At 43.1% G+C, this 22755-nt stretch overlaps 1 protein-coding gene across 4 annotated transcripts; it reads left to right on the top strand.

Moving 5' to 3' along the window:
• Positions 1 to 153: 153 nt before the first annotated feature.
• On the top strand, positions 154 to 11181 carry gemin4 (gem (nuclear organelle) associated protein 4). 4 transcript variants are annotated; one of them, XM_043718345.2, is made up of 3 exons: positions 154 to 215; positions 3159 to 3250; positions 7147 to 11181. In XM_043718345.2, the coding sequence occupies exons 2-3, from the start codon at positions 3241 to 3243 to the stop codon at positions 10422 to 10424; spliced, it is 3288 nt and encodes a 1095-aa protein (XP_043574280.2). In that variant the 5' UTR covers positions 154 to 215; positions 3159 to 3240; the 3' UTR covers positions 10425 to 11181. The 4 variants fall into 4 exon arrangements, with proteins under 4 accessions (XP_043574280.2, XP_043574282.2, XP_043574283.2 ...); XM_043718347.2 differs by having other exon boundaries at positions 165 to 183; XM_043718348.2 differs by lacking the exon at positions 154 to 215 and adding an exon at positions 1184 to 2330.
• Positions 11182 to 22755: the final 11574 nt, after the last annotated feature.

Genomic DNA, 22755 nt, shown 5'->3' with positions numbered 1-22755 from the left:
GGTGTCATGACACGCCCTTAGAAACATGAGCCTGGGAATCCTGGCTCAGAAATGCTGATGCCTCTGGGCAGGGGGCAGCTGCAATGCAGTGGAGCGACTCATCCAGCGTAGGGGGCAGCAGCGCTGGCGCTCGGCTTTCCTCTCGTGTTGCTGGGCGGACGTCCAGCTCGGCGGAGGGAGTGAGTGAGTGATGGAGGCAGAGAATGAATGAATGAGTGAGTGAGAGTTGGAGGGAGGAGGTTTTGGTTCTGTATGCGGGGGGGCGGCCTGGGTTTTGGGGATGGGGATTGGGATTAAGGTGGGGGCGGGGAAGCCTGAGGTAGTCCCGGAGGCTACGCATCCCCCTCAAGGGCCTCGGGCCTACCTACAACTTTATCCCAAGTGTACACCGCTCCCTGTTCTTTTATCTTTGGGTTAAATCATCTTCAGGAGGGCGTTTGATTTCTTCAGAACGTTAAGTTTGCCTGCTGTGGTTTGAATGCAGTTAAAATATATGATTTTAGTTTAGTTGTATTGATTATGGTATGGAGAAACCACATTTCAGCATGAAACATGCACACAATGTCTTCAATATAATAGTTAAAAATCACACCAGGTTATAGTTCAACAGGTTTAATTGGAAGCACACGAACTTTTGGAGCGCTGGACCTTCATCAGGTCTCCAAATCATGTTCAATATAATAGCACCAGCTTTCGGTGCGCTCTGAAAGCTACTGCTTCCAAGTAAACCTGTTGGACTATAACCTGTGTTCGGTGATTTTTAACTTTGTACACCCTGGTCCAACACTGGCACCTCCTCATCACGTCTTCAGTATAATAAGAGACTGGAAGAACACTCCAGCAATGGTTGTGGGGATAGTACTGAAGATGGAGCGGCTTGGTGGTTAGCCGTGCTGCCTCACAGGAACCTGGGTTTGATTCCAGTCTTGGGTGACTGTGTGAAGTTTGCATGTTCTCCCAGTGTCTGTGTGGGTTTCCTCCAGGTGCTCCGGTTTCCTCCCACAGTCCAAACGTGTGTAGGTTAGGTTCATTAGTTAGGGGTAAATGTAGAATAATAGGGTAGGGGAATGTATCTGGGTGGGTTACTCTTCAGAGGGTCGGTGTGGACTCTTTGGGCCAAATGGCCTGTTTCAACATTGTAGGGATTCTAAAATACATGAAATGTTCACTTCTTCACCTCCTGATGCTGCCAGGCTTGCTGTGTTCTTCCAGCCTCCTGTTTGTCCAATTACTCCTGCAACTGCAGGTTTTTTTTAAAATCTAATCAATATAATAGGAAATGGGTGTGTTTATAAAATCTTTTGGAGCAGTTGCTGTACTTCAGTGTTCAAGAGGCCAAACTTGCAGTCATGTTGTTATCTGCTGGCTGTAGTGTCTTACGCTTCGTTTGTCCATTAGTTTTAGAATCTCAAACAAAATACTGGATATTGGAGGTCTGAAAGAAGAGTAGACATTGGATTTGCAGTGTTAACTGTGTTTCTATCTCTGCAGATGTTGACAAACCAGCACACATTTTATTTGACTCTCACTGCAAGGTGCAATTATTACCAAGCTCTCCATATTTCGGATAAAACAATGGAAAAATGCTAGAGATACTCAGTATGTACTCCTGCATCTGCAGAGAGAAGAACAGATGTAATGTTTTATGTTCATGACCTTTTGCTAGAAGTGAAAAATATTAGCGATGTAATGGGGTTTCATTTGAGTACAGATGCAGGGATTAGAATAAAAAAACCAAAGACATATCTAGAGTTATAAATGGGAATTGTAGGACCATTGTCAATAGCTGCAATCTGAAACAGAGTGGGAAACATTTATAGTCTGAAGTTAAACTCGATGTTGAATCCAGAAGACTGTAAAGCACCTACTTGGAAGAAAAGTACTGGTCTTCAACTTCATTGAACAGCTGCAGGAAACCAACGATCATTGAAAATGGGTTGGTGAATAGGTAGCCAGAATTTTGGGGTCACATGGACAGCATGGTGTTCTGTAAGGCAGTCACCCAATTTACTTTTGCTCTTCCTGGTGTAGAGCAGACCACACTGTGCAGTGAATGCAGTGATCTAGATTGAAAGAAGTACAATTCAATCATTCCGTGACTTGGCATAAATGAGTTTGGCATCTTGGTCAGTGAGGATGCAAAAAGATGGTTCTTAAGAAGAGTCATATTGGACTCAAAACACTAATTTTCTTTCTTTAACCACAGATGCTGCCAGAGAAAGATATAAAAGAGACCTAAGGGGCAACAGTTTCATACAGAGGGTGGTACATGTATGGAATGAGCTGCCAGAAGAAGTGGTGGGGGCTGGTACAATTGCAACATTTAAAAGGTATTTGGATGGGTATATGAATAAGAAAGGTTTGGAGAGATATGGGCCGGGTGCTGGCAGATGGGACTAGAGAGGGTTGGAATGTCTGGTCGGCATGGACAGGTTGGACCGAAGGATCTGTTTCCATGCTGTACATCTCTATGACTCTATGACCTGCTGAGTTTCTCCAACATTCTCTAAGGTAGATATAGTCTTTTGCACTTAGCTGGGAGAATGCCTGTGCAAGAACTGAAGGTGTTGGGAATAATTTGAAGAGTGAATCTGGGGTTGCAGACTGGACAATTCCCTTTGGAATACTGAAAGTGAAAGTAAGGTGCACTGATTGTGGAGTCACATTTGGGATAGCATACATTGGTCAATTGAATGCAGAGACTTGATGATGTTGAAAAACAAAAGAGACTTTATTTTGTCCAGGTGTCTGCATTTTGACTAGGCTGCAGTTACTGTGAGGAGAAAGTGAGGACTGCAGATGCTGGAGATCAGAGCTGAAAATGTGTTGCTGGAAAAGCGCAGCAGGTCAGGCAGCATCCAAGGAACAGGAGAATCGACGTTTCGGGCATAAGCCTTTACTGTGAGGCGAAAATAAGTTGTTTTGTCTAGCAATGATCTGTCACAAAGCAGTATTTCATTGAGAATTGACATTTCAGTCATGCTGCCATTATTATATTCATAACCTACTGAAAACAGTTTGATATAGGAGGCAGGATAACTACATCTTTCAATTGCTGCCGAGTTTTTTAAACAAGAAAACGGTCTTTTTTGTGGGGTGATATTCTTTACAAATTGATTTTTAAAGAATTTGTTTAAAAAGTTCAATTTTTTTCGAAGAATTCACAGGTTTGGAGGAGTTTCCGATTGTATAATCAAGCCATCAAGGATTGCACAGTGTATGGGAACGTAATCTCTCAAAATGGAGCAGGGTAAGTTCCCTTTTTGTTTTAAAGACCATATTTTGTGTTATATCTCTGTACAGCATAACTTGAGCATGAGGTGCAGCTTCTGCAGTGCAAGATTTGCTAAATTGCAGAAAGAAATTTGAGTGTAGTTATGTTCTTGTGCAGAAAGCAACAACACTCTCAAGTGAACTTGCTGTTCAAATGCTTCCCTTGGCTGATTACTGCAGGAAGCTTGCTGAACATTGTTGCTTTTATTTTGAAAGGACAATTTGACTTAAAAATATGTTGGTTAATGAATTTTTGTCTGGTACTTGAAGAAATCGAGAGAAAGAACAGAAATATGTAGTCGCACGATCCTCACCATGTCAGGAGGTCAGCTGACAAAGGAGCAGCACTCTGAAAGCTTGGGATTTCAAATAAACCTGTGGGACTATAACCTGACGTCATGTGAATTCTGATTATGTTAGGACGTCAGCCAACTTGAATCAGACTAAGGATCGACTTTGAGATTATGTGGTCGTGTTACTGCTGCAGGTTCAGTGGAAAGCTTTAATGGTTTTCTGACCTGCACGTTTTGAGCGATACATTAAGGACAATAATGGAAGTTGCTCTGCTCTTGCAAATGTTAGGGTTACTTCATTGAAATCTATTCCAGTTCTTCTTTCACAAAGCTGTTCTTTTCCTGGGTATAGTTACAGTATAGAGGTATTGATGCCTTGTCAGTGTGATGACCCTTGCAGTAACAGCAATACCAATTTGAATTTATATGGAACCTTCCAATTAAAATAAGATCTTTCATGCAAGTATTATCAAACAAAATCTTATACAGACCCTCACTTTGAAATTGCTTTGTGACCTTGCTTTTTTTTTTCCCTTGGGGATGTGTTCATCACTGGCATTTTTTTCTTTGCAACTCTAATTGCTCTTGAACTGAATGGTTTGATAGGCCATTTCTGAGGGCACTTAAGGGTTTGAAATTGAGTGTAGGCCAGACCAGATAAGAATGTCAGATTTCATTCCTTTTAGACCATTAGTGAAACTGGTTGCTTTTTTAATGGCAGTCAACAATGGTTTAATGGTAACTAGAATCACTACAGTACGAAAGAAGTCATTCAGCCCACTGAGCCTGCACTGACAATCCAAGAGCATCCAACCCCGAAGCAAACCCTCACCATTTACCATGGCCAACCCACCTAGCCTGTGCATCCCTGGACACTACAGGACAACTTAGCACTGCCAACCCACTGAACCTGTATCACTTTGGACTGTGGGAGGGAACCGGAGCACCCAGAAAAAACTCTTGCAGATGCAGGGAGAACGTGCATTCACAAAGACAGTCACCTGAGGTTAGAATCGAACCTGGTCCCTGGTGCTGTGAGGCAGTAGTGCTAACCACTGAGTCGCTGTGCAGCCCATAAAAGAAATTAATGAGAATACTGATGAGTGGGATTAAGAAAATAACGTCACTAATGATCTAGAAAATTTCCTCGAAGAAATACCAGTTGTATGTATGTACTACTGAGACTTATATTCTATTTCATATACCCATGTCCCTAGAATATTATTCTGAGCCAAGAATACTTGATTGCTAATCCACTGACTTCACCTCCAAATTTCTTTCAAATGATCTCCTCTATAAGCACCCTGTTCTCCTATATCATTGACATGCTTGTTAGATCCCAATATGACTCTATGACTGTACTGTATTAACTGTGAACCGTACTTCAGCCACAATTCTATCACCAAACCTGTCTACTTCCACTATCAGAATATTATCTGATGTCACCACTCCTTATCTGTGCCTTTGTCACATCTTGCATTTACTACTCCAAAACTTGGCCACCTGCCCATTTTCCACTTTATGCAAACTTGTGTATATTCAAAACTCAGGGTTCGTACAACCTAATTTGCATCCAGCCTTGTTCACTCTGTGCTAGCTGGCGTATGTTAACTCTTGCCCAGGCAACACAGCTCTCAACAACAACTTTATGTATAAATTAATGAAGCTCCCCAAAGCAGCACACCAAAACATTGTAAAACTAGGTCTAAAACTACATCAGATATTGTGTAAAACTGCCAATAGCTCAGTCAAAGAGGTACCCTTTTAAGTGGGTCTTAAAGGAGGAAAGAGAGGTAGAGAGGCATGTTGTACTTCAGAGGAATGGATGCTGAAGGTAGGTGCCCTCATGTCTTTTTTCCATCTCTTATTTTATCAGGAATCTCTTACTGCTTGCTTGTGTGTTGGAAGGATTTATAGGTTGATAGTCAACCTGTTTTGACACATTTTAAATGCATGCTCCTTGGTCATCAAGGAATGAATGAATTCAAGTTTGGAGCTTCTGGCTCAGAAACAGGGACATTATCCACGTCACCACAAGACCTCCTCCAGGGAGTTGTATGTGCACAATTCCTTGAAGGTAACAGGGAAAGTTGGGAAAGATATTTGGGTTCCCAGGCTTTATAAATAGTAGCTTAGATCACCAAAGCAAGAAAGTTATGATGAACGTTTCTGAAATATTGGTTCAGCCTCAGCTAGAGGCTTTTTGTCTGATTCTGGACACCATACTTCAGGAGGGATGTGAAGACTTTAGGTACGTTCAGGAAATACTGAAAGGAATGATTCCAGGTATGGGAGGCTTCAGTTACATAGATAAGCTGGGCTGTTCTCCTTAGAAAAATGGTTGTGAGGGGATTTAACAGAGGTGTTCACGACATGAGGAATTTAGACTGAGTAGGTAGAGAAATTATTTCCACGGATGGAAGAATCAAGAATCAAAGGATACTAATTTGAGGTGATTAGCAAACAAAGCAGTGGTAATAAGGGGAAAAAAAGACATTTTTCAAGCAGCAATTGGTTTGGATCTGGAATTCACTGCCTGAGTGTGATGGAGTTCAGTTGTGATTTTCAAAAGGCAATTGAATCATTACCTAAGGACATAGAAATGAGAGTACTCTGAGGAAAAGATGGGGAAGTAGGTCCAGTTGATTGGCTTTTGCAGAGGACTAGCAAAACACAGTATGCTGAATGGTTTTGTTCTGTGAAATAACTATTATTTGATCTAATGGTTCCTTTAATTTTGTTCTGTAAGCCTCGAGATTCATGCAAAACAATAACTTGAGTGTTTGGTATCAGATTTTTTCTTTCTTTGATTTCCAAATTTCTGACTAAAGGAAATCAGAAGCTCCCATTCTGATTGGGAGAAGGAAGAGCGTGAATTGAGTGCTGGAGAGGGAAGAGCGTGAATTGAGTGCTGGAGAATTTTTCAATTATTCTACTCTCTTGCACTGTTGAGTTCAGTGACTCTTTCCCAACTGTCCTTCCATTAGCATTTCTCATTAAAGTCAATATCCTAAAACAAATATCTAACAGTCAAATAAAAAGATGTTCCTAACGTAAGTTAATCATTGCATAGTTAGGTCATGTGAGTATTGCTGAAAGAGAAGATATTTTGTCAAAGTTTTTCTTCACGCACTGATCAGGACTGTCACTTTAAGCGGAAAATCAAAATTTATACTGCATGAGAGGAAAGTGCAAAATAATTGGCTTTTCTTGGTAGAGATATGGAGCATGCACCCATGAATGATGATTGACAGTTAACTGTCAGGCTATGTTTACACTTTAAACTGTGATGGTTGACTATAATCAGGGCATTTGAAAAATGAACAGATGAACGGTTATTTGAATTGAAAGGCTGCGTACATGTTCTTTCTGCCTTCGAAGACAGGGCCCTTATCCCTTTTCTCCTTTAAGTTGCTCTACCTATATCATTGACCAAGTTTTCACTCACATATCCTATGTCTCAACATTAAAGGTGCTATATAATAAAATGTATTTTATTTATTGATGCCGTAATGGAAGTTTCTAAATTAAGGATTTCACCTTTGAGTTTGGAATTAATTGATTTTTCTGCACTGTGCAGGATCCTGGATTTGTTGTGAGAAGTTGGCAGTTCTTCATGGGGGCTTTCTGTTAGCCAAGAAGCAAAGCCAGCACAATATGCTTTTGGAAATGAAAAAATCTGATTGGACAACCTTAGGGAAACCTATTGTCTGTGCTGTACATGAGATCTGTGATGGAAGGACTGACTTGGCAGAGGATCCTACAGAAACCAAGCACTGGCAGAGGAAAGTACTTGCTTTTGTCTGGGCAAAGCTACTGAACTCTAATGTAACTGGGTCTAATGTTAAGGAGGAATTGGATTCAGATGCTGAACGTGATCGAAGGTGGAAGGAAGACCTCTTCTTTTCAGCGGAAAGCATGATTCCAGAGATAAATCACACTGTTTTATTTGAGATAGTAAAATCACTGGGGGCCTCCGATGTCTTTGTTGAGTTACTTTCAGAATTGCCAGCTGAAGCAAGCTGCCTGGAAATGACTCATTTTGTGGACCATGTTCTTGATGGAACCTGTGATGACGATGTGGCCATGTTTCTAGATGTATGGTGGGAATTAATGAAACAACATGATGGACAAAGGGATGGAATTGTTCAAACATTTGGAGAGGAGGCTAAAAAGTACTTGGCACGTGCGGCTGATGAATTTAGTCATTCATCTAAGAGACTCAAACTAGATCCTGATGTTTCTTCTTTGTTCCCTTCAGTGAGCATGCCTGTAACTTCAAGTGACCTACCCATTCCTTCTCTGCTACTAGATGGTCTTAAGAGATTGAAAAGTCTTATAAATCCTTATATTTATAAGTGTTCTGCCCTAGCAAAGCTGTCAGACATGATACGCAATTCAGTTCTTTCTGAAAATATTGTTGAAGTGTCTACTAAGGTGTATTTAGAGAAATTTGCCAGACTGATTACATTAGGTAATTCTGAGGTCCAAACGTTTCCAGTACCAAAAATATTCATCAGGAATGTGAAAGAGACAGAGAGAGAGCTGAGAGCCACATCTCAGAAGTCTTCATTCCAGCTTCCTGAGGGAGCACTGACAGTAGGGATTGAGTTGCTTGCTGATCTCCTCCACTCATGGGTAAATGAACTCCAAAGCGAGCCTGAGGATGACACTGAAATTCAGAAGAGACACTTGGCTATTTATAGAACAGCAGAAAGTTTAAAACGCTTCCGTGAAATCTGTCCCCTGCTTCAAAAATCCAAGATGGTATCTGAAGATGCCAAAAAAAATCTGTCTGATCTCCTGCTGAATTCAGCCACTTTTGTTCAGCAGATTGGCACGCTCGTGCCTTTAGATGATGCTGCTGCTACAGATAAAGTTAAATTTTCCATTGTTTTGACGATAATTGATAGAAGAATGGAAAGATATGCAGAAATATGTGAAATATTTGCATCTAGTCCTGATTGGGCTTTATCAGCTGATGGTTGGCTTGATTGTCTTGAAAGAAACCAGGACATTTTTCAAGATACTGATTTAGTATTGAGGTTAGCTGGAACGCTTAAAGAAGTTTCATCCAGTGGGATCAGTGAAGTGTCAAAGCTGAAACGACTGATGAATATCATTTTAGATTGCTTGACTGCACTGTCAGTTGCTGACAAAAATAAAGCTCTGTTGGGGATCCTGTCAACTTATGATAGCAAAGGCCTCTGTAGAGATGAGGGAGCTTTTAAGGACTGGTTTGAAGAGGAGGTGAACATGGTGTTTAACTGTATTACGCACAGCGAGGCTGCAAAGAACTTTGATAAAGCAGTGAACGCTATTGCAAGAGTTGCTTTTTTAAATCCAGAAGCCACCCTCCAGAAGGCGTGCCACTTGGCTGCAGTGAATCTGGGTGCCCATAAGCTACTTGGCCAGATCCTGAAAAACTTGCCAGCGCTGACCTTTAAGGACAAGCTGTCTTCAGACGGGCTCAATATCTTTGCCAAGTGTCTCCTGGAAGCTGCTTGGGATAGCTTTGCCACCACTAAAGGTGAAAATCAATTTCTTGAATTCTTGACATCTCTTATGGAACCAGGAGAAGGAATTAATGAAGAATCCCCAAGTCCTCTCCTCCAGCCAGCAGATGCTACAAAGATATTTGTCCTTCCTTATCTAATGGAAAGCAACTCGAGTATCGGGTTTCCTCTTAAAGTCCTTAACAGTGCTCTAAAGACTCCGTTGACAGATGACGGGACCAAAGAACATTGGCTACTTGCCTGTTGCCCTTTCCCCCTCATTTTTGCTCTTTCTCAACTTCTGGACCGATGCATTTTATGCTGGGAGGAGGACAGCAATAAAACATCAAATCACATTTCTATAGAAACAAAAGGTCTCCTGATTGAGACGTTGAACATAGTTTGTGATGTTGTTGGACAGATCATTTCTGGAAATCCAGATATGTGGTCTACATCTGTTTGTTGGTTGTACAGAAAAACTGAACAGTTGGACTGGACTATGCGTCTTTGGTTAAAAAGTATCTTTGGGGACCATTTCAAATATGAGGTACCTGCCACACTGTTTGAGGTGTGTGATCTTTCTGATGATGGTTGGTCACCACTCAACCTTCCACAGTATGGTCCAGGCACTGGACTTTTGGCATGGGTGGAATGTTGTTGTATCTCTACTAATATGATGGAGTGCATGCTGTCTCATCTAACAATTGATGCTAAAAATGTTGAGGAGATCAATATGTTTAGTAAAGGTTTTCTAATTGCACTGATCCAGGTGCTGCCTTGGTGCAGCTGTAGTGAATGGAAACGCCTCAACCATGTTGTGAACAGCCTTCTGCAGCGCGAATTGCTTCATGTGCCATATACCCTGGAATATGTTCACTATATGCCATTGCTCAACCTCCGACCTTTTGCCCATCACCTACAGTTCTCTCAGCTTTTACTGAGGGCCTTTCAGCTGATCTGCAGTTGTAGCTGCTCTGACTGGCTTCCAGCAGCCGGGTGGAAGTATGTAGCACGACAGTGTGCTGGTAGTATGTCAGACATCTTGGAGTCTCTGAGGTGCAGACTCAAAGAGCACGGAGCTCAGAATCCGGATGGAAGTCAGGAAGCCACTTTTGTTGTCATGCAGCTCTTTTGCCACGTGATTCACATTATGGTAATGATGCCCAGCGGTACGTCTGAGCCCCTCTATTATGTAGCCTTGGAGCTGCTTTCCCAGTATGAGATCCTGACGACGGCCAATTCCACTACATCTGGGCTACTCAGCAAAGTCGATGAAAAACACTTCCTCTATTCCATTGCCGAGAATCTGTCCAGCGAAGAGCAACGTTCTGTACTCCTGCAGAAAATCAGCAAAATCTGTTGAGTTACAAAATCAGAATTTGCTGGAAAATTTCAGCAGGACTGGTAGCATCTGTGGAGAGGAGTCAGTTTCTCTTTTGCATTGTGTGACCCTTCTCCAGAACTGATAGTAGCTAGGAAAAGATTGGCTTTTATGCAGAAGATAGAGTTGGGGGCGGAACTGTAGGGAGGTAAAAGTTTACTCCTTACCATTCTTCCCACCCTATCTTCCCACCTTTTTCCTAGCTACTATCAGTTCAGAAGAAAGGATCACTTGACCCAAAATGTTAACTCTGATCTCTTTCCACAAATGCAACCAGACCTGCTGAGATTTTCCAGCAATTTCTGTTTTTGTTTCTGATTTCCAGCATCCATGGCCTTTTTAAAATCTGTTGAGTAGTTTATGGCTGTCCATGAGCTGCTGGAATTTGGCTTGCAAGAGTGTTTTATTGTATGGAAAAGTTGAATCTTGTTTCAAAGACTCCTGTGCAAGTCCTGCGAAGCAAAGGAAACTCAAAGTTCCAGTGCGCAATTAAATTGAGACTGAATACTGAGTTGTTTATAGCCATCTCCGGACCCTGAGTTGAAATTATAAGGTCTCAGTGTAAATGTTGAGAGTGCAACTCAATGTTTTTATTAAAGTTAATTTCTTTATTTTGCCTTTTTTAAGGGCTTTGTGAGTCCCTGAGCAGCCAAGGTACTGCCCTAGTTGATTTAAAACAAAATCATTCTCCCCCAGATTTTATTTTCCTCCATGGTTTGTAAATATTAAAAAAATCTTCTCAAATTTTGTCTTGTCATGAGATTTTATTTACTATATACCAAATATTCCACTTTTATCATTGAGGACGGGAAATTATTTTGGTGCATTAATTTTGTTGATCCACTGTGGTACAAACAAAAGATCAAGCTGCTTCTTTTGAAATCTGAAAGAAATTCAACTCAATACTACTAAAAACGTAAGTACAAATCTTGATGGAAAACTCTGTTCCCCTGCTCCAAATGGACCTGGTAACTTATGATGGAAATCTTATGGCAGTGATTGAGTGGCGATATCATTCCAAATCAGGATGTGTGACTTTTGGGAGTACTTGAAGGTGGTGGTGTTTCCATGTATCTGCTGTCCTTGGTCATCTAGTTAGAGAGATTACAGATTTTAAGGATGCTGACTCAGGAGCCTTGGCAAGTTGCTGCAGTGCACCTTGGAATTGGTACACACTGCTGCCATTGAGTGTCAGTTGTGTACGTAGCAAGTGTTTAAAGTCATGGATGTGCTACTGATCAATTGACTTGCTTCACCCTGGAACATTGAGTTGTAGTGCAGTGCAGCACAGAAACAGACCCTTCAGTCCAACTCGCCCATGCCAACCAGATATCCGAAATTAATCTAGTCCCATTTGCTAACAATTGGCCCATAACCCTCTAAACCTTCCTATTCATATACCTTTCTAGATGCCTTTTAAATGTTATAATTGTACCAGCCTCCATCACTTTCTCTGGCAGCTCATTCCACACATGCACCATCCTCTGCGTCAAAATGTTGCCCCCAAGGTCCCGGTTAAATCTTTCCCCTCTTACCTTAAACCTATAGTTTTGGATTCTCCCATCCCAGGGAAAAGACCTTGTCTTATTTTTCCTTTCCTCACCTCTCATGATTTGATTCTATTATTGTTAAACAGAGTGGTACATGAATTCAGAGAGTACTGATTAATGCATCAGCTTAATTTCACACACGAGAGCTGCAGCAAACATGATCTGGAACCAGTTCCCAGGTCTCAAGTTACATCAGATTGCAGAATGAACTTGGACTAGCCGTTGAAAATTGTCTACGCTTGGTTAGTTTATGCCAGGTGGAGTAAACATTGAAGGCCGTTACTAAAACAGAAAGTGCTGGAGAATCTCAACAGATGCACAGCTGCAGAGAGAAAAACAGAACCACTGCTTCAAATCCAGTGATATGTTGTTGAAACTGAATTAAAGGCTGGTATTTATCCTGATGACAAATGAGAGTGAACAGAATACATGGAGATGGTGCCCAGGGAGAGAGCACTGTCACCAGCTACTCCACTCACTCCGACTCCTCCCCAAAAAACAGCCACTGAATTCAACACACCAACTCTGTTCCTCTCATTCCAGACATGCTGAGCCTCTCCCTCACCTTGTCGTTTTTCAGATTTGTAATATCCACAATTCTTTGTTTTTATTGAAGGTTATTAGCCTGTTTTCAGTTTGGAATAATTAAGGATTGAATTTCGATTTTAGAAACCCTTTTATGGAAGTTTGAAGGAGATCTGATTAACATCAGAAACAAGTAGAGTCTCTCTCCCACAAAGGAGTGTTTCAGATGTAAATGGTGGACAGGCTTGTCAAGTCAGGAAGTGAGGCACTCACTACAGAATTCACAGCTGCTGATCTGTGTAACAGTGCAATTGTACAACTTCAGCATTCAAGGAGGACTGAAAGATTCTGTCATCTCCACCCAAGCTTGCCTCAGCAAGCAAGTATATCTTGTTTACTTTTAAGCAACACCAACACTTTTAGCATCTCCTTCTTGTATAATTTTATCGTATTTGATTCTCTTCCTCCCTCCTGCCCTGTGATATTTAATTCATCCTTGTTTGTGAACTTCAAAGTAATCAGACGTTTTTTGTTTAAAGAGAGAAGGCAGCCATGTCCTGTTGCTTCTGTGACTGTGATTCATAGAGGAGCACTGATTCAGCCATGAAGGGAGGGCAGTAGGTGAACAGCTTGGGGTGGATGGGGGGGCTGGGTGATGTCCAAGCCCATGCTTGACCTGATGTCATGAAACTTCATGAAGTCTGGAATCAATATTGAGGATTCTGGATTAGTGGTGCTGGAAGAGCACAGCAATTCAGGCAGCATCCAAGGAGCTTAGAAATCGACGTTTCGGGCAAAAGCCCTTCATCAGAAATAAAGGCAGTGAGCCTGAAGCGTGGAGAGATAAGCTAGAGGAGGGTGGGGGTAGGGAGAAAGTAGCATAGAGTACAATGGGTGAGTGGGGGAGGGGATGAAGGTGATAGGTCAGGGAGGAGAGGGTGGAGTGGATAGGTGGAAAAGAAGATAAGGTAGGTCGGACAAGTCATGGGGACAGTGCTGAGCTGGAAGTTTAGAACTAGGGTGAGGTGGGGGAAGGGGAAATGAGGAAACTGTTGAAGTCCACATTGATGCCCTGGGGTTGAAGTGTTCCGAGGCGGAAGATGAGGCATGCTTCCTCCAGGCGTCTGGTGGTGAGGGAGCAGCGGTGAAGGAGGGCCAGGACCTCCATGTCCTCGGCAGAGTGGGAGGGGGAGTTGAAATGTTGGGCCACGGGGCGGTGTGGTTGATTGGTGTGGGTGTCCCGGAGATGTTCCCTAAAGCGCTCTGCTAGGAAGCGCCCAGTCTCCCCAATGTAGAGGAGACCGCATCGGGAGCAACAGATACAATAAATGATATTAGTGGATATGCAAGTAAAACTTTAATGGATGTGGAAGGCTCCTTTAGGGCCTTGGATAGAGGTGAGGGAGGAGGTGTGGGCGCGGGTTTTACAGTTCCTGCGGTGGCAGGGGAAAGGGCCAGGATGGGACGGTGGGTTGTAGGGGGGGCATGGACCTGACCAGGTAGTTACGGAGGGAACGGTCTTTGTGGAAGGCGGAAAGGGGTGGGGAGGGAAATATATCCCTGGTGGTGGGGTCTGTTTGGAGGTGGCGGAAATGTCGGCGGATGATTTTGTTTATGCGAAGGTTGGTAGGGTGGAAGGTGAGCACCAGGGGCATTCTGCCCTTGTTATGGTTGGAGGGGTGGGGTCTGAGGGCGGAGGTGCGGGATGTAGACGAGATGCGTTGGAGGGCATCTTTAACCACGTGGGAAGGGAAATTGCGGTCTCTAAAAAAGGAGGCCATCTGGTGTGTTCTGTGGTGGAACTGGTCCTCCTGGGAGCAGATCCGGCGGAGGCGGAGGAATTGGGAATACGGGATGGCATTTTTGCAAGAGGTAGGGTGGGAAGAAATGTAATCCAGGTAGCTGTGGGAGTCGGTGGGTTTGTAAAAAATGTCAGTGTCAAGTCGGTCGTCATTAATGGAGATGGAGAGGTCCAGGAAGGGGAGGGAGGTGTCAGAGATGGTCCAGGTAAATTTAAGGTCAGGGTGGAATGTGTTAGTGAAGTTGATGAATTGCTCAACCTCCTCACGGGAGCACAAGTTGGCGCCAATGCAGTCATCAATGTAGCGGAGGAAGAGGGGAGTGGTGCCGGTGTAATTATGGAAGATCAACTGCTCTACGTAGCCAACAAAGAGACAGGCATAGCTGGGGCCCATACGTGTGCCCATGTCTACCCCTTTGGTCTGGAGGAAGTGGGAGGATTCAAAAGAGAAATTGTTAAGGGTGAGGATCAGTTCGGCCAAACGAATGAGTGTGTCGGTGGAAGGGTACTGATGGGGAGGTCTGGAGAGGAAAAAACGGAGGGCTTGGAGACCCTGGTCATATCGTCCCTCACCTCTATCCAAGGCCCTAAAGGAGCCTTCCACATCCATCAAAGTTTTACTTGCATATCCACTAATATCATTTATTGTATCCGTTGCTCCCGATGTGGTCTCCTCTACATTGGGGAGACTGGGGCCTCCGAGCAGAGCGCTTTAGGGAACATCTCCGGGACACCCGCACCAATCAACCACACCGCCCCGTGGCCCAACATTTCAACTCCCCCTCTCACTCTGCCGAGGACATGGAGGTCCTGGCCCTCCTTCACCGCCGCTCCCTCACCACCAGACACCTGGAGGAAGAATGCCTCATCTTCCGCCTAGGAACATTTCAACCCCAGGGCATCAATGTGGACTTCAACAGTTTCCTTATTTCCCCTTCCCCCACCTCACCCTAGTTCTAAACTTCCAGCTCAGCACTGTCCCGATGACTTGTCCGGACTTGTCCTACCTGCCTTATCTCCTTTTCCACCTATTCCACTGCACCCTCTCCTCCCTGACCTATCACCTTCATCCCCTCCCCCACTCACCCATTGTACTCTATGCTACTTTCTCCCCATCCCCACCCTCTAGCTTATCTCTCCACGCTTCAGCTCACTGCCATTATGCCTGATGAAGGGCTTTTGCCCGAAACGTCGATTTCTAAGCTCCTTGGATGCTGCCTGAACTGCTGTGCTCTTCCAGCACCACTAATCCAGAATCTGGTTTCCAGCATCTGCAGTCATTGTTTTTACCTCAATATTGAGGATTGCCAGGGCAACCCCTCCATTTATTTTTCCACTACTGCCACCCCTAGTGGTGGAGCAGGGCACACACCAGAATGGCAGTTAAGGAGATTCTGTCATTAGCTGAAAGTGCCTCTGTGAGTATGCCTCTTGCTTGACTAGTCTGTAGAACACATCTGCCAATTTTGGCATAAGATTCCAGATAATTGCGAGGATGGCAATAGAGTCAGTAGGCAACTAAGTCAATACTGCATGGTCCATCTTTGTCTAACTTCCCTGTAGTAATTGGATATAACTAGCTTGATAGGCCAATTCTGAGGGCAGTTAAGAATAAACTACATTGGTTCCTTCAGAATTCGATTTCCTGAAAGATGTTAATTAATTGGATGCATTTTAGAGTCAATGCAGTAGTTTTATAATTATCATTATTGAGACTAGCTTTTTCATTTCTGATTTGCTAATGAATTGAATTTAAATTTCCCCCAGCTGCTGGATTGGAACTCATGCCCCTCGCCTCGAACTCCAGATCATGCGTCCAATAACATTACTGCTATGCCACTGTTCTCTTAAGTAACTGTGTGCCTGTAGAGAGGGTTTGAATTCAGGATTTCATCAGAACAATGAAGGAGGAAGTTGCCAATTTTTTTTTTCAGTTTTAAAAGGTATTCCAATAGGTGGCTATTGAGGTGGTGAACCTTCCATTCAACATGGGTAAAATTAAAAATAATAGTTTTTAATTATTTTAAAAATAATTTAAAAATCCATAGCAATGGTGTGGAAATAGGTTTGCAATGTGCAGGTTCAGTTGACCTACAGTAAGTGAATGTGGTGGTTGGGAGGGCTGGGCTTGTTCTGGGCAGTCGTAAGATTTGGGTCATAATATTTATTCACTTTATGCATCGATCTCTGAACATTCTGCCTGACTGCCAATTGGGTGTCTTTTGCCCATAATCCTGGATGTTGTTTTCATTTAAATGATCGTCCAATGTCTCCATTACACTTCCTGAAAGTGCATTCATAACATCTATTTGGATTTAGCACTATGCACTTTAGCTTGCAAATGGTAAAATGGCTACTCAGATGAACTGGCTGTGAAACATGTATTTTTTTATTGGAAAACCCTGCCTTACAGCAATAATGTTAATGACCTGATCCACCTTACTCGATGTAAGCCAATACATGTACTTTTAAAATTTGTGTTTCCCTAAAGGTCTGAACAGGCAGAGGAATGACCTTGCAGTTTGATAGGCCGAAAGAAATTTGATAATTAAATAAACTAATAATTAAACTTACTGATTACCTGGAGTCTGAAATTCAAAGCATAGCCTAAGTGAATATGTGGGCACATTTCAAGAGGAAAAAACATAATATTGAATAGACTAATGGAACTGATCTCTGTCCTGCCTCTGGTTCTGTTTCTCTGTGCTGAGCTTATTTAGCTGTTCATTATAAGGGATGGCACAGTTGTTACCATGCCACATACTGTCAGGACTCAGGTTCGATTCCAGCCTCTGGTAACTGTGCAATTTGCAGGTTCTTCTCGTTTCTGTGTGGGTTTCCGGTGGATATTCTGGTTACCTCCCACAGTCCAAGGATGTGGAGGCTAAATGGATTAGCCATGGTAAATGCGATTATGGGGATAGGGTGGGAGGGTGAGTCTGGGAGGGATGCTGTTTAGAGGTTTGGTGCAGAATCGATGGGCTGAATGGTCTCTATCAGCACTGTAAGGTTTCTGTGATTCCAAGAGGCTATCACTGTGCAGTACAATCTCATATGATTGCAAAAGAAAGGAATGACCTTGTAGTAATATAGCATCGTCTCACGTCCTTGGAAAGTGCCTATATTTCACAGTCCCTAAATAAATATCTCCGAAAGGTTTGTGGGCAAATGCAGCTGCCAGTTTGCACGTGGTGACTGGTTTTCAAATGACAAGTGGAACTATTGGTAACATTTGAGGGCTGGAAGAACTCTGGATCAGAATTGATGAGATGGAATCAGAACTTCAAACACTGGGAGGGGGAATGAGAATCCTGGACACTTTGTTTCAGGAGGCAGTCATACCCAGTAAATTAAGTAATTCAAACTCAGTTAATGATCAGCAACAACAGGGTGTGACTGTAAGTGAGGCAGGATTCTGAGTGAAGGAGCCTCAGCCCTTGACCTTGTCCAACAGGTATGAGATTTTTGCTCCCTGTATGGATGAGGAAAAGGGCTCTGGACAGGATGAGCCAGCTGACCACAGCACCATGGTGCAGAAGGCCATTCAAGAGGGGGAAGCAAAAAGACAAGTAGTTGTTATAGGGGATTCTATAATTAGGGGGACAGGTAGGATCCTTTGCAAGCCGGATCGGGAGTCCCGCATGGTGTATGGCCTGCCTGGTGCCAAGGTGCAGGACATCTCCAACCGGTTTGAAAGGATATTGGAGCGTGAGGGAGAGGATCCAGTTGTTGCGGTCCTCGTTGGCACTAACAACATAGGCAAGGCTAGGAAGGAGGACCTGTTTGGGGAGTATCAAGCACTAGGAAGGTATTGAAGAACAGGTCCTCAAGGGTCATAATCTCTGGATTACTGCCCGAGCCATGTACTAATTGGCATAGGGTTAAGAAAATTAGGGAAGTAAACACGTGGCTAAGAGATTGATGTGGGAAAGAGGGATTCCATTTCATGGGACATTGGCATCAGTGTTGGAACCAGGGGGATTTGTACCGATGGGACAGTCTACACCTGAACTGATCTAACGAAAAGGATAAATAGGGTGGTCACTAGAACTTTAGACTTGTAAGTCAGGCGGAAGGGAAAGGGAAAGCAACAGGGAGTATGGAGTCAAGTAGAAAGATAAGCAGGAGGATAGCATGTGTGCAGGGTTAAGTTCAAGGCAGGCTAGGAATGAAGCAAAAAGGAAGGATAAATTAGGATATATTATTTGAGATGTTGGAAATCATGAGGATAAGAAAATTAGCATTAAGGCACTTTATGTAGATGCTCGTAGTACTCGTAACAAAGCAGATGAAATAATGGCACAAATCATCGTGAATGATTATGAGGTGGTAGGCATCACAGAGACGTGGTTGCAGGGGGTTCAGGACTGGCAGTTAAACAGCCAAGGATTTACAACTTATTGAAAAGACAGGAACATAGCCAGAGGGGGTGGGATTGCCTTGTTAATCAAGAATGAGATTAAATCTATGGCACTGAATGATATAGGGTCAGATGATGTGGAGTCTGTGTGTGTGGAGTTGAGGAACCACAAAGGTAAAAAAACCTTGATGGGAGTTATGTACAGACCTCCCAGCAGTGGTTAGGACCAGGGGCGCAAGATGTACCAGGAAATAGATACGGCATGTCAGAAAGGCAAGGTCACGATAATCATGGGGGACTTCAATATTCAGGTGGACTGGGTGAATAATGTTGCCAGTGGATCCAAAGAAAGGGAATTCATGGAATGCTTACAGGATGGCTATTTGGAACAGCTTGTGATGAAACCCACAAGGGAGCAGGCTATTCTGGATTTGTTCTATGTAACAAGCCAGACTTTAAGATCTTTTACAAAGTAAGGGAACACTTGGGAGGCAGTGATCATAATATGGTAGAGTTCAGTCTGCAGTTTGAAAGAGAGAAGGCAAAATCGGATGTAATGGTGCTACAATTAAATAAAGGTAATTATAGGGGCATGAGAGAGAAACTGATGAAAATTGACTGGAAGTAGAGTGGGGAAGACAGTGGAGTAACAATTGCAGGAGTTTCTGGGTATAATTGAGGACACAGTACAGAGGTTCATCCTAAAGAAAAGAAAGATTATCTGGGGAGGGGTTAGACAGCCATGGCTGACAAAGGAAGTCAGGAAATGTATCAAAGAAAAAGAGAGAGCCTATAAAGTGGCCAAGAGCAATGGGAAATCAGAAGATTGGGAAGACTACAAAAATAAACAGAGGATAACAAAGAGAGAAATAAGGAAGGAGCGGATCCAATATGAAGGTAGGCTAGCCAGTACTATTAGAAATGATAGTAAACGTTTCTTTCAATACATAAGAAACAAACGAGAGGCAGAAGTAGACATGAGGTTTGCCCAAATTGATGCTGTAAGGCTAGTGATGAGGAAATAGCAGAGGCGCTGACTGTGATCTTTCAAAAATCACTGGAGTCAGGGAAAGTCCCAGATGATTGGAAAATCACTATTGTAACCCCCTTGTTCAAGAAAGGATCAAGACAAAAGATGGACAATTATAGGCCGATTAGCCTAATACAGTTGTAGGTAAAATTCTTGAATCCATCATTAAGGATGAGATTTCTAAATTCTTGGTAGTGCAGGGTTGGATTAGAGCAAGTCAGCATGGATTTAGTAAGGGGAGGTTGTGCCTGACAAACCTGTTAGAATTCTTTGAAGTGGTAACAAGTTGGTTAGACCAGGGAAACCCAGTGGATGTTATCTATCTAGACTTCCAAAAGGCCTTTGATAAGGTGCCTCATGGGAGGCTGCTGAGTAAGGTGAAGGTCCATGGTGTTCAAGGTGAGCCACTGGCATGGATTGGGGATTGGCTGTCTGACAGAAGGCAGAGAGTTGGGATAAAAGGTTCATTTTCAGAATGGCAGCTGGTGACAAGTGGGGACCCACAAGGTTCAGTGTTGGGACTGCAGCTGTTCACTTTATATATTAATGATCTGGATGAAGGGACTGGGGGCAATCTGGTGAAGTTTGCTGATGATACGAACTCAGGTGGACAAGCAGGTAGTACTGAGGTGGGGAGGCTGCAGAAAGATTTAGACAGTTTAGGAGACTGGTTCAAGAAATGGCTGATGAAATTCAGCATGAGCAAGTGCAAGGCCTTGCGCTTTGAAAAAAAGAATACAGACATGTGCTATTTTTTAAACGGTGAGAAAATTCATAAAGCCAAAGTAGAAAGGGATCTGGGAGTGCAAGTCCAGAATTCTCTCAAGGTTGATTTGCGGCTCGAGTCCATGGTTAAGAAAGCAAATGTAATGTTGTCATTTATCTCAAGAGGGTTAGAATATAGATGCAGCAATGTGCTTCTGAGACTTTATAACACTCTAGTTAGGCCGCATTTAGAATACTGTGTCCAATTTTGAGCCCCACACCTCAGGAGGGACATACTGGCACTGGAGCGTGTCCAGCGGAGATTCACACGGATGATCCCTGGAATGGTAGGCCTAACATACGAGGAATGGCTGAGGATCCTGGGATTGTATTCATTAGAGTTTAGAAGGTTGAGGGAAGTACTAATGGAAACTTACAAGATAATGCATGGCATAGAAAGGGTGGACGCTGGGAAGTTGTTTCTGTTAGGCGGGGAGACTAGGACCTGTGGGCACAACCTTAAAATTAGAGGGGGTCAATTTCGAATGGAAATGAGGAGACATTTCTTCAGCCAGAGAGTGGTGGGCCTGTGGAATTCATTGCCCCAGAGGGCAGTGGAGGCCAGGACGTTGGCTGTGTTCAAGGCAGAGATTGATAAATTCTTGATCTCGCAAGGAATTAAAGGCTACGGGGAGAGTGCAGGTAAGTGGAATTGAAATGCCCATCAGCCATGATTAAATGGCAGAGTGGACTCGGATGGGCCGAATGGCCTTGCTTCCACTCCTATGTCTTAAGGTCTTTTGGAAATATTGGCCCAATGAGGAGAATGCTCTGCTCTGTTAAGAATAGCCCCATTTACCTTTCTGTTCGACCATTCCTGATACCTGACTTCTACCAGCTAGAACAAAGGCTGTAGGTGCATAGGAGCAACCACCACCTTTGTGTTCCCTTCCAAGCCACAGACCACCTAACTTGGAACTATATATCAATTGAAAGACTTGTGGATACTGTAAATCAAAATCAAGCACAGAAATTGCTGGAAAAGCTCAGCAGGTCTGGTAGCATCTGTGAAGAGAAATCAGAGTTAACATTACAGGTCCAGTGATCCTTCCTCTGCCTATGCTTGGCCCATACCCCTCCAACATTTCTTATTCATGTCCTTATTCAGATGTATTTTAAATATTATAACTGTACCTACATCCACCACTTCCTCTGGAAGTTCATTCCACACTCAAACCAAAAAAAAAGGTTGCCCCTCATTTCCTTTTTAAATCCTTCACCTCTCATCTTAAAATATGCCCTGTGGTCTTGAAACCCCCCACCCTAGAGAAAAGATAACTGCCATTCACCTTATCTATACCCCTCATGATTTTATAAATCTCTATAAGGTCACCCCTCAACCTCCCATGAAAAACAGCCTCTCCTTATAACTCAAACCCTCCATTTCCAGCAACCTCTTGGTTATTCTCTTCTAAACCCTCTCCAAGTTTAATAGTATTCATCCTCTAGCAGGGTGACCAGAACTGAACACAGTACTCTAGAAAAGGCCTCACCAATGTACTATACAACCTCAACTTTCGTTCCAACTCCCATACTCAAAAGATCTGAGCAATGAAATCAAGCATGCTAAGCACCTTAACCACCCTGTCTACCCGTGACTCAAACTTTCATAACTGTTAAATCGTCACTTAGCACAGCTCACAAGTTCCCCTTTTGAAAGTCATATATCATTGTGAACACATGGTTAATTATGTAAGTTAGCTCGCTGAGCTAGAACGTTTGTTTGACTTCCAGACTACTCAGACCCCTTGGCATCATGATAGCCCACAAACTACCAACACACTTCAACAGCGACTAATGAACCTAAAGGATCCATTAGGGGCTCCCAGTAAAACTAACTTCATTTACAAAATACCATGCAAGAACTGTAAAAAAATGCTAAAATTGGACAAACTAGCAGGAAACTTGCCACCAGGATACATGATCACCAACTGGCCACCAAAAGACGCGACCCACTATCACTAGTTTCCATATATGCAGACACTTTGACTGGGACAACACACACATCTTAGGACAGATGAAACAAAGACATTCATGAGAATTCTTAGAGGCATGACCAGAACTCCATCAATAAACACATCAACTTAGATCCCATCTTCTCTCCCCTTGATAAAAAAGAACCGTAAATGACATCACCCACCTTAAGAAACCAAGACCTATAAATGGAGAGGTGGGACATACCAGCAGCGCTTCACTGGAGACTCTGACTGATGATGTTACCTAGTCATGCTGGCAAAACATCTGAAAATAAATCTTCTAGCTCAGTGAGCTAACTTACATAC

Source organism: Chiloscyllium plagiosum, unplaced genomic scaffold, assembly GCF_037043375.1.
Source record: "Chiloscyllium plagiosum isolate Xiang-an unplaced genomic scaffold, Cpla_swu_hap1 HiC_scaffold_31, whole genome shotgun sequence".
In the NCBI taxonomy this organism is placed as follows: Eukaryota; Metazoa; Chordata; class Chondrichthyes; order Orectolobiformes; family Hemiscylliidae; genus Chiloscyllium; species Chiloscyllium plagiosum.
The sequence above is the reverse complement of the archived record's forward strand: the minus strand, read 5'-3'. Positions and strand labels throughout refer to the sequence as shown.